General features: G+C 49.3%; 1 protein-coding gene across 5 annotated transcripts in view; it reads right to left on the bottom strand.

The window, feature by feature from the left end:
* Nucleotides 1-12,476, bottom strand: part of MCC (MCC regulator of Wnt signaling pathway) — a 440,272-nt gene that overhangs the window by 6,717 nt on the left and 421,079 nt on the right. For all 5 annotated transcript variants that reach the window (XM_040446613.1, XM_040446619.1, XM_040446626.1 and 2 more), the window contains one exon: nucleotides 135-257. In XM_040446613.1, coding sequence (XP_040302547.1) covers nucleotides 135-257 — 123 coding nt within the window. The remainder of the gene's footprint in view (nucleotides 1-134; nucleotides 258-12,476) is intronic.

Raw genomic sequence — 12,476 nt, 5'->3', positions numbered from 1 at the left:
AAGACCAGGCTGGGGGAGTGGGGGAGGGCAGGTGAGGACTTTTCATTCCAGTACTGGTTTCCAGTAATTATGGACCTGCCTTCCCTGGTGTGGGAGTCCAGGCACCCTTGAGAATCCACAAATGGAGATTTTACCTGTTGGCTCGCTTTAGGTCATTCACGAACTCTGCTGATTGCTGGTGTCGGATTTCACTGCTCTTGGTGAGTCTTTCCAAAGCGCTCACCAGCTCTTGCACTCTGGCCTTTAACTTCTTTTCTCTGTATCAAAGGAGAGACAGAGCACGCCTTGAGTAACTTGACATGATGGGGGCGGTGGCTATTACCCTGCAAGTGGTGGCAGAGAGGAAGGTTTAGCTTGTGAAGTCAAAAGGCAGGTATGAAGAGGAAGTTACTAGAGGGCTCAAGAGTTCACCTTCCGCTCAGCAGAACCAGAACATCTCAGCACTGCTTTCTTTAATGAGAAGAGCCCCTTAGAGATCTCAGCTGTCTGTCTTGTGTCACAAAGGAATAAGGCGGGAGGTTGTAGCCTTCCAGCTATGGGAAGTAAGGCAGTCTAGAAGTTTCTGCTTGGGCATACCAAATGCTCAGCCACAAGTACAGCTTGACCACAAAACCTTATCTGGGGCCCACACTCCTCTTTTCCAAGTGTGCTGAAGCATCTCTTGAATCACCCTGATTTGAGTACAAAACCTCTGGTCTGGGCTGCCTACCCTGGACAAGTCCCTACTAGGTGAAATCAACATGTACTACTTTTGCAGAAACACAAAAAGCGGTACTGATGGAGTGGAAATCAATATTCTCATTTTAAAGGTCCTTGTTCCCCCTTTAAAGTACTTAAATTAGATTTGCACTTTGAAAACCCCCTGCCCCATGGTTTCAAGTTCCTTGGGCTCTTTCCTGCTAGAGGAACTCAAAGTAATTGACTTAGGGTTCAGTTATGGGAGGTTTCTGGTGTCCAATGTGCATATTGCCTTCCTGTGATTTCCTCAAGAGCGTGAGACCTGGGCAGGGAAGCATTAATGAGACCTTCCCTCAAGAGGCACAGTGTTACCACATAGTCCCAAGTGTCACATGCAGCACCATCTGATCTGTTTTATTTGAATTCACTCACCAGGTTCCCCCATTAGCATGTAGGCTCTAAGGTGGCAAAGACCTTACTCAAATATACTCTGGTGGTACCCAGCACCATGCCTGGGTGACAGCTTCTCCAGGACAAAAGTTGTTAAAATAGCTTCCTAACAACTCACTGAAGGTATCAGATTCCTTGGAGCATAATGAGAAACCAGGATTTACAGAAGAGATTCCTCTAAAAATGATGCATGAGTGGACGACAAATGTACATGAGCACAACTGTTCTGGAAGGCAATTTGGAAGCATGTAGCAAAATAAAAAGTGAACATACTCCTTGAGTAGACAACCTGATTTCAAGGAATTATTCTTACAGCACATGTAGGTGCCTAAAGACACATGAGATTACAGCTGGACTCACTTCAGTACTGGTTACAACAGCTAAGAATGGGGACCAACCAGGGGACTGGCTAAGTTCATTAAGGTATACTGGTTCTATTGAAATGCCCTGCAACTATTTGTTAAAAATGCAGATCATCGTGCACTGGCATGGAAAGGTATCTGATGTATCGTCAAGTGAAAAGGACAAGTCCTACTGGATGCCAGTTTTGCAAAGACAACTAAAAATCTGAGCGGGAACGGCTCAGACACTCTAACAACTACCAGACCAGACACTCTTAACAGACCAGAGAGCTACCCACCACTCAACAACGGGTAACTCCCAGAAGGGGTGACTGAAGGCTCTCTCATGTTCTACTTTACTCACTTCTGCATTGCTTAAAGTTTTTGTAATTTTTTGTATGCTTTTTGTAAAGTGTGTGAGAACCAGTCTCAGTGGTAACGCTTCCTGTAGGAGGGCTATGGGAGGGTGCACAGATGGGCTAGCCCTTCCTGGCTTTTCAAATATCTTTTACGTTTCTGCTTCCAGTTACTCTAAGCGCAAGTCGGGCTTTCCGACAAGCTCACTAATGAAAGAACTGCGACACAAAAATCTAGGCTTGCTTTTGTGAGGATGGAGGGGGAAAGGTCTTTTTAAAGGAAACCTAACAACCAGCCCTAAGTCCCTATGACTACTCAGTGAACCCTCGCACCCACCCTAAGGGAAATGGAGCCAGGGCGGCTGCAGAGCAATTCCTGAGGAATGTGAGTGTCTTAGGGGCCCTAGCAGCCCCCAGGAGATCTCAGATCTGGTTGCATTTACTACTGTAATGCAGAGAGCGGACAATTTTCTAGCAGAAGTGAAAAGTGTCATGGAGGGTGGTGACAGGCAGCCCTCTGTCAGTTGAGGCAATGTGAGGACAACAGGAAAGATTTCTCCCCCCTTCCTTCTGGCTATTAAGAATGGGGAAGGGGTTATTTGTCCTACATTTTTTGTTACTGTTCCGATTCTTTTGTCTTTTGTTCTAAAGTTGATGAATAGTGTAAAGGGGAAAAAAAATCATGAAGTGAATTTAAAATGTCACCATGAACTCAATAAATTCAAAACAAAAAAACTGCCCAGAGCGATACCCTTTCCCACCCCAATTCCATCCACACCCCTGCCCCACCAGCCTAGAGAATATGGAAATCCCAGGCTCACCACAAAACAAAGGGTTCCTTTGCCCCAATACCCAGGCCCCTGGGGGACCGGAGGGAATTTTTCCGGCCCTGGCAGGCTTTTCAGGACTGGGAAGACAGAGGAGAGGCCCTGCCCAACTGAGGGGCAGGGGCACACTGGGAGCTGCGAGTTGCCTCTAAGAACTCCCTGGGCCTCAGGAAGGAGATGAGAGTGCACCTGTTTGTACAGATTCCAGGACAGAACCAGGATGCTGATTTATTTACTGATACAAAGATGAGGCCAAATTTCAAACCTAAACCTAAACCTAAAACATGGGTTACTTTACCTGTTTTCATTTGAGTGAGGCAGACACCTGTCATAGGAGTCATGGTTCCAAGTGTCACTCGTCGACTGAAATACGAAACCACTTTGAAGTGACCATGAAAGAGGACTTTACCTCCATTTTGACCTTAGTCTGCACTTTCCAATTAAGTTTTTCTTTCCAGTTTATCTCTGAACTCAGGCAAAAGACGTGCAGGCAAAGCATCCCCTGATGGGAACCGAAACTATCCCCTTAAGCAATGACTACCCTGAGCCAGCAAAACCCTGCATGCACCCGCTGACCTCTGTCCCACATTTTCCCTACGTAAACCTAGAAGTATCTTCAGCACTTGGAGGCAGTATTTAAGCCAACAGTCCACGTCTTCCCGGTGTTGGCCTCACTCAAGTAAATTCCCTTCTTGTGTCACTATCACTCACCTCTCTGCCTTTGGATTTTGTCAGTGGTGAGTGGCCAAACTTGGTCTGTGTGACCCCCAGCACCAGGTGCTCTTGCACCCCTGCGCCCCAGCTACAACTCTACATCCACACCACCAGTACGGCAGCACTAGCCACCGCAGCCATCTGAGCACCTGAAGCATGGCTGGTCCAAACCCAGATATGCTGCGAGTGTAAACACACACCAAAATTTCAGGACTTGATGTGGAAAAAAAAAGAAAAAACGTAAAATATTTCAACAACTTTTAAAATATTGCGGGGTGCCTGGGTGGCTCAGTCGGTTAAGCGTCCAACTCTTGATTTCAGCTCAGGTCACGATCCCATGGTTCGTGGGATCTGTGAGCCTGCTTGGGATTCTCTGTTTTCCTATCCCTCCCCTGCTTGCGTGCTCAAGCACGTGCATGCATTCTGTCTCTAAATAAACTTAAAAAAAAAATATTGGGGTGCCTGGGTGGCTTGGTCAGTTGAGCGTCCGACTTCGGCTCAGGTCATGATCTCATGGTTCGTGAGTTCAAGCCCCACGTCGGGCTCTGTGCTGACAACAACTCAGAGCCTGGAGCCTGCTTCGGATTCTGTGTCTCCCTCTCTCTCTGCTCCTCCCCTTCAGCTCTCTCTCTCTCTCTTAAAAATAAACATGGAGGGGCTTCTGGGTGGCTCAGTCGGTTGGGCGTCCGACTTCAGCTCAGGTCACGATCTCGCGGTCCGTGAGTTTGAGCCCCGCGTTGGGCTCTGGGCTGATGGCTCAGAGCCTGGAGCCTGCTTCCGATTTTGTGTCTCCCTCTCTCTCTGCCCCTCCCCCGTTCATGCTCTCTCTCTGTCTCAAAAATAAATAAAACGTTAAAAAAATAAAAAAAAAATATTGAAAAAAAATATTGATTATATGTTAAAATGTTATTTTGGATATATGGAGCTAAACATTTTACTAGAGTAAATTTCATCTTTTGTTTTTTTAAGTTTTAAACGTGGCTACTAATAAAGTTTAAATTGCCCACGACTTCCATTTGTGACCTGTGTTCTGTCACCAGGGGACCAGCGCACGTGCTTGCAGCACAGCACCAGGGGTCACCCTGGATTCCATGTCAGTAGGTTTGGGGTGAGGCCCAAGAGCACCCAGGTGATTCTAACTACCAAGCAAATTTACGAAATGGGTAAGGCTAAGTGTTCCTCACCAGATGTATGATGTACCTCACGCGGTCTCAGAAGGTTCTGGATCTGAATGCGATAGGACACACAGGGGGGCACACTTTCCTTAAGTCTACCACTTTCCTCGGTTTCTGGAAGTTCTTATTCCAGTCACTTTGGAACCTCAATCATTCACGTCCTGTTCCCTCTAGTTTCTGGTTCAAATTTTTCTTGGCCTTTAGCCGAGAAAGAATTTATACTGTGTCTAGATAAGATAATGAGGCTAACACACCACTTTCTTGGCTCCACACAGAAAAGAAAGTAAACATTAAACACGACATGCTCCCTTTGCCCCTCCAATACGGTGTTTTCTGGAATGCCCAGAACAACATCATCCTTGCCTTCTTCCTGGTTCCCTGACTCAGGAACACGAGCCTCCCCCAGCAGGTGAAAAGTCTCTCTTTTTGGTAGCACTCTCACTGTGCAAGCCCGTGGCACCCGCCTGCGCACACATTTCAGTCAAGGGCCCCCCGCTCCACCCAAAACGATGGTCCTTCCTGCTCCCCAAGGGTCCTGTGAGCCTCTCACCACAGAGCCAGGGGCGGTTTTTCTTTTCAACGTCAGCACCTGTAAGTGGCAGCACATGTGTGGTCCAGAGAGGGCCGCAGTGCCCGGGAGGAGGGGAGGGCTCACCAGCCACGAGGGAGGGGGTACGCTGTCTCCAAAACAAAAAGGCCGGTGGGCACTATGATCACAAACCCAAACGTGGTGGGCACGCCAGGGGAGCAACAGGGCGAGAGGCTGTGAGGACGTCAGGAGACCTTCCGCACAGGCTGCGATCAGACCAAACCGCGGGGAACTGCAGCCACACAGCCACACGGCCTGCAATCTCTGGGTAATTGCTCGTTATACACACAATTACTCAATAGCGAGAATCGTCTGCATATGTGGTTCCTCTCTCCCTCCCCTTCCACTTGTGAACCCCAGCAGGCTTCCTCTCCACTGCCACTACTCGTCAGGTCACCCAGAACCTCAGCTGCCTACCCCTTCCCCTCTTCCTGGTGCACGCGCACCTTCATCCTTCACTCGGGAGCCCTGAGCCCACTCGGCCTTCCACCGTGTGGTCCCAGCCGTCCCTCCCTGTTCCGCACAGACTCCTCTTTCACTGCCCGACTCGAAATCCCCGAGTATTTAGGACTTGGGCCGTATTTTGGGTCCTACCCTTTCTTTACTTGCCTCTCTCCATTCCCATTTACGTTCCTAAAAGTGACCTACGGGCTGGAAGCTTCCAAGTTGTTATTTCCAGGCCCTTCCTTGGATCTCTGGACTTGTCTATTTGACATCTCTACTCAAAAGGCGTCTATTTATCATGCCTGGAGCAGAACCTTCCAGATCATCGTTCCAATCCACCCTTCCTGCCCTGTCAGCAGACAGCAACACAGCCCAGCTGCAGTCACCAGTCTAGAATCAGCCCAACTCCTCCCTTTCCTTGTCCTCCACCTCCACTCAATGGCAATCCCCATCCACCAAGCCTTGTGAAAATTCTGCCCCACCGCCTAGAGGTCCAGGCTGCCCTCACTGCCGACCATGAGCGCCTCCTAACTGGGGTCTCTGCTTCACTTCTGCACCCTCTGGACTGGTCCTCACACAGCTGCTGGCTAATTCTTTAATAGGACAAATCAGATCATATTATTGTCCTTCAGTGCCTTCCACCTGCACTTAGAGTCAAGTCTGCGGTCTCACATTGATCTCAGAGGCCCTGCTTGACCTGACCTCTGCCTACCCAGTGTTGGGTATCACCCTCCCCCTTGCAGCCTGGAATCCTCTCAGTTCCCAGCACACACTATGCTGTTTCCCACCACACAACCCTGTACTAGGTTCCCCCTGCTCGACATGTGCTTCTTCCACTTGGCTACCTTTCCTCTTTCTCATGTCAGCTTAAATGTCACCTCTTTGTGAAAGCCCACCTTGCCTACCCATCTAAACATATGTCCCAGAGGTATGCCGTCACAGTACCTTGTCATTTCCTCCATACTATTCATTGCAATCTGTATTTAATTTAAAAAAACCCATCTCCATAGTGACTGTATCACATCACTCTAGTTATTTCCCTCATGGTCATCATCAGAGTCTGTAACTGCACTGACCTTTGAGAAAAGCCAGGCAGCGCTAACAGCAGTCTCTAAGTCCGTCACACAGATGGAGTTACTTACTTCTCACAACGACCCTTGGCGGTCAGTGCTATTAGTACTCTTCTAGTTTTTCAGATGAGGAACTTGAGACCCACTTAAGCGACTTGCCAGTATGCCCGTGGAATTGGCATGTGCCCCACGGTCTGTGTGCAAGCCTGTGCTCTTCAGCACCTCGCTGTGGGTCACAAAGGGAGGCATGGGGCAGGGGGATAAAGACCTCTAGAGAAGAGCCCATGCCTGTGGCGCTGAGGATGAGGTGGCCCCAGGTAATGACGCTCTGCAGGTGTTAACGTTGGAGCGTGGCTACATTTTGCTGGGAGTAGCAGCAAGATGAGCATAACCATCTTTTCTGGCCAAGACTTTCCCGTGACCATGTTTCTTGCCCAGGAAATGCAGCTATGTGTCCACAGGCGGGCCACTGCTTTTACCTGCGGCTGCAAGGCACTCTGCTTCTAGGAGATCTGGGGAAAGGCCTTCTGTCTGGGCTCTGGGAGTGGAGGGGACGGAGGGGACGACAGAAATGAAAAGAAATGTCAGTTACCCAAGCTCCGCCCACCTCACAGGTGTGTGTGTGTGTGTGTGTGTGTGTGTGTGTGTGTGTGTGTGTGAGAGGTGAACATTGGTTTTTACCTATGCCCTTTGAGGCCCTGGCTCAGCAAGTTATTTACATGCTAATCAACTCACAGGTGCACTTTGTACCCCATTAACATCCTGCAGATCCACGTGCATCTACAGAATTCTAAGCACAACTTTTGTTATCTGATTGCTATTCTAAATCAGCCAAATATGAAGAATCAGCAGATACAAGTTTAATAAAATAGCACCGTTTAAAATAGTGGCCCTACTGACAAAATAGTGAAGATACTGCTGCTGTTTTGCTCACGGGGGCTCCTGCTCTAAAAAGGACCACAGCTAATTCCCTCTTCATTTATTCTACTCTTTGTATGGCTCAAAGCCATTATTAATCCATAGCTGCTAATAACAGGGGTCAACTGGTGCCATCTTTTGTCCTTTCATGGACATGTGCTTCCTACAAGTCTGGAAGACTTCTAGAGCTGGGCACATTTTTGCAACTTGGACTTGGCTTTGAACTGAGAAGGCTCCTGGTCAGCACCTGTGGGGGCATAGAGAAGAGCAGGTAGGTACATGGTGGAGGTGATAGGAAAGCTTCAGGAAGGTAAGTGTCCTACTGGAGGGGATGAGACGTGGGGTCCACAGGTTGAGAGAGACAGGGGCATAAGGTGAAGAGGATGCTCCCGCGAAGATGATTGTCCAGATAAACTTGGACTACAGACTCTGTACAGGAGAAACACCTGAAAATGGGCTAGCAAGCTAATATACAGACGATCTCAGATGCCAAGACTCTGAAGACGTCTGCAGAGCAACCTGATCGGAAGTGTGCTGCTCAAAGGCATATTTGGTGGCAGAATGCAGGGTGAGCCTAACGGCAGAATGACCAATCAGGATGCTACTCCCAGAGTCCTGAGGAGTCGAGGGCTAACCTCAGGAGAAGACAATGCAAATGGTCAGGAATGGCTAGGATTTTAAGGGAAAGAACCACCTATGCTAACAGGAGGTAGAGAGAGAAACTTCAAAGTTGTAATCCTGGATCATTAGAAAAATATAATTTGTAATAAGTAAGAATTCTGAAGAAGAGGCCAATTTCAAAGTGCAGGAGCCAACAGATTACAATTTGTTTTGGACATGCCATGGTTTGTTTTTTTTTTTTTAATACTTTTGTTGTTATTGTTAGTTAGAGCATGAGCACGCACGTGCAAGCCAGGGAAGGACAGAGAGGGAGAGAGAATCCTAAGCAGGCTCCATGCTGTCAGTGCAGAGCCCCACACAGGGCTCGATCTCACAAACTGAGATCATGACCTGAGCTGAGATCAAGAGTTGGACACTTAACTGACTGAGCCACACAGATGCCTCTGGACATGCTGTGTTTTGAGGCTCTAGCATTTTCTCTCTAGCAGAGAGAAATGAGGCTGAGAGAATTTAGGGACCATTTAGAAGGAACAAAGGCATCCGAGTTGAGGTCATATACCTGGGTGAGTAAGCCATGATCCCTGCCCAAAAGGGACTCTCCTTCTGCAAGGGGTGGCAGGTTAAACAGAGGGAGGGGAGGTTGGAACCAGGCACATGAGAAGCAGAGCAATTATGTGTTCTGTGATAGAAGCAAATTCAGGGCACAGGAACCAAAAAACAACAAACAGACCCATTTTATAGACAGGGTAGAGGCACAGTGACTTGAGTGCTTGGGGTGTGGGGTTAGGTGATGTGAGGGCAGGAGCAGCAGCAGGAGTGAAGTCCCAGAGGCACAACAGAGAATAAGTGGTCTGGTGTGACTCAGGGTGGCGGTGGGGGCGGGGGGGGGGGGGTGATGGTGCACATGATAGGAGGTGAGGGTGGAGAATCAGGCAGGGGTCAGATCACACACTGGCTAAGGAATTTGGACACCGACGACTATGAGTCACTGGAAGGTTTTAAGTAACCAGGAGAACTGGGTAGAATTCTAAAATGGCCCCCAAGATCACAGGCGTGAATAGACACACCTTCAACACACCAGTGATTCAATCAAAACTAACCTAGGTGCTGCTGTGAGAGATTTTTGCAGATGTAATTAAGACCCCAAACAGCTGATCTTTTAAGATAAGAAGATTATTCTGGGTAGACCTGACCTAATTAGGTGAGCCCTCAAAAGGGGCCGGGCTCTTCCTGGAAAAGATTTAAAGCAGGAAAGGGATTTGATGAGTGGGGAGGTTCTCCTTGCTGACTTTCAGAATGGAAGTGCAGAAGGTATTTCAGAGGCCTCTAGGAGTCGAGTTATATCACTGGCCAACAACCAGCAAGAAAATGCGAGGTGAGCCCTACAGGCAGAAGGAGTTGGAGGCAGATTCTTCCCGAGAGCCTCAGATGAGAGCATGGCCCTAAGCGAGAGTAGCCAGTCATGCTGTGCCTGGTATTTCGGACCCACGCACAACACGAGCTAATAAATGGGTGTGGTCTTAAACCACTAAGCTTGTGATGATTTGTTACATGGCAACAGAACGCTGATGCAGGGTAACCATCAGATTTGCATCTCACAAAGTCACTTGGAGAGGCCCAAAGACCCCCGCCCAACTCCGCTGCGGCATTCTCGAGCACACACACGTGCTCCGGAGTCTCCTTCCTTGGACCCGTTCCTCACGGATCTGCTCCTGGCACAGCACCCTTCTCCAGCCAGCTCTCCCATTCCAACTCCAGTTTGAATGACTGGCCACCTTTCTCTCAAACATCTTTTCCTGGTTCTTGTGTCACTCCTGCAGGTAGGTGTGTCGAGGTCTGTCATCTGGAATTCTTTGCCTCCTGCCTTGCACGCACACTGGCAGGCCCACGGGCCAGAGAGAATAGGAGGGGTTCCCGCTCCATCTCGATGAACTCTGAGACATTGCCTCCTGCACCCACTCCTTCCTGCCAGCTCCACTCCCAATTGGGACACATCCAAGTGACCCAGATCTGGTGTCTCATGACCACACCAGTCAGGTGGGGCCCACCTGCCCTAGATGTCTCCTCTCAGGGATCTGATATGCAGCTCTTCTCCAAACTGCAGTGGGCTCGTTACTCATCAGAGAGAGAAAAGGATGTCTAGGTGCATCTCTGCTTGATGAGTCAGGCACATCTGGTCCCTGGACAGAGTGGCCACGGTCATGTGTGGATGACACCTTTAGGTGGCATTTTACAGAATGATCTGGCACACGTGCATGCACAGGTGGTAGATTCCAGTTCCCTACAGGGCTCAGCAGCGCCCCTCGGGGGCCTGGGACTAGATGCCCCCAGCAGGGTGGCCGGCTTCTGCAGGTGGCTGTGTCGGAGCCCGAGCCAGGTCCTGATCTCCCCAGGTGGGGTCTTGCCCTGCTTGGGGGCCTAGTGACAGGTGGATGTGCAATCGTCTGAGGTGGTCACCATGTCACAAGCCCCATTCTTGTTATCTAGCACTGAAGAGCACAGTATCCCTACCTTTTAACCAACAGGACCCAGGGTCTGTGCGTTTGAGGAAGTTTGCCCCCCGGACCCCAGCCCTTCATTTGCCCTCAGCATCTGCTAGACAGATGCACAGTCATGTACCAGGGGCACAGATGTTCCTCTCTGGCCAGACCATGCACACTACAGTGGGCGGAGTCTTCAAGTGAGCCCATACATGTGAGCTCAGCTCACACTCATCTGTTAGCACTTCTGCCAGCACACGGCTGGGAGGGTGGGGGGCAGCAGAGAAGGTAAAAGCGCACAAATGTCCCACTGCCTCCCTGTGTGACCTTGGGAAACTACTCAGCCTTGCTGTGCTAGTCCCCAGCCCACCCCCATCACATGGAGAGCAATGCCTGCTCCTCACTGCCTCCCAAGAATATGATGGAGATGAAACAGCCTCTCTTTTCAGCTGTGCTCAGGTCCCAAAGGCAGGCTACGCAAACACCATGTAAGTACAGAGAGTCATTTCTGAAAATACATTCTCGACTGCATTTTTACAGTTCACTTCTTCGGTGGAAAGGTCATTCACTTCCATTTTACTAGGACAAGAGCAAGAGAGGGATCTGAGAGGAAGCAGGGTTTCGTGGCACACAGCTTGTGTGGACCACAGCAAAGACAAGGTGCCCTGATAAGAAAACTTCTGTGCAAGACTGGAAACCTGGTCATCCAGATGGGGTTTTATGGTAATGCTGGTGCCAGTAAAGCACAATGAATGTCCGTGCAAGTGGAGGGAACGAAATCAGACCAGATGGGAGTTACACAGTCAACGTGTGATTGTCTGGAGTCTTGGTTTGATTCCAAACAGAAGGTTGGGAGAAGACCCAAGAGGGTGGGGGTTGGGTGGGGAAAGACTGACGGAGGCTGACACCCAGCAAGGTGGCTGGCAGGGAGACTTGCCTGGGGCAGTGACCTAGAACCAGCAAGGCACCTACCTTCCTGAGAGGTTTCTCCTCAAAAAAAGACCGCTGCTTAGCCCGTCTCCCAAGCCCCTCTCTACCCCCGCTCTGTGCAGCCTGGATGCCTGGGCCCACAACTTTGTTGTTTGCAACCATCCTTCTTCCAAGGGAGAGATATTGCTGAAAATAGAGGGCGATTCCCTCAGGTAACTTCCACCACTAGTTCGGCAGTGATTTAAGAGCTTCAAAGAAGATGTGAGCTTCCACTTGATTTTTAAAAATAAAAACACCCCCAAAACCTCAGCTCTCAGGTTATTCGTGTTATATACCCTCATGAAATGATTATTCCAGTTCCTAAGCTATATTTACAGTATAATGATGTTATTTTCCTTTTTCCTGGAATCCTGTGGGTTCTTTCTTGGCTCCATCTATCTGGGTCTTGATTAGAAATCCATGCTAACCAACTTTCGGCTGGTGATTGGAAGCCTGTCGTGACTGACGGAACAAATGAAGTCTCTCTCTGTTTAGTCAGCAGAACCTGCATCCTCCTTGTGCCAGCAAAGGCCTTGGGGGTTTGGGGAATGCGAAAAATTGAGAATACAATATCCAAATGGCTCCCAGTTGGAAGCAGGGAGTGGATTCGCATCCCATGTTTCTGGCACAGTCAAGTCATTAGGATTTGTTGTGGGCATTTTCCTTGGGCTGCTTTTCTCCTCCTGCCTCAAGCAAAGCAATTAAATTTCACCTCATGGCCAGAGGGGCTGGCAATGTGAAAACAGAGCCATTAAGGCTTGGAAGGGGAGACGAAACGGGACAGTGAGTAAATCAGGAGGGTAGTGAAGTTCCCCACAAGGCAGCCTTCCATCCCCCCCCCCAC

Source organism: Herpailurus yagouaroundi, unplaced genomic scaffold (genome assembly GCF_014898765.1).
Source record: "Herpailurus yagouaroundi ecotype Mexico unplaced genomic scaffold, PumYag 29, whole genome shotgun sequence".
Lineage (NCBI taxonomy): Eukaryota > Metazoa > Chordata > Mammalia > Carnivora > Felidae > Herpailurus > Herpailurus yagouaroundi.
The sequence above is the reverse complement of the archived record's forward strand: the minus strand, read 5'-3'. Positions and strand labels throughout refer to the sequence as shown.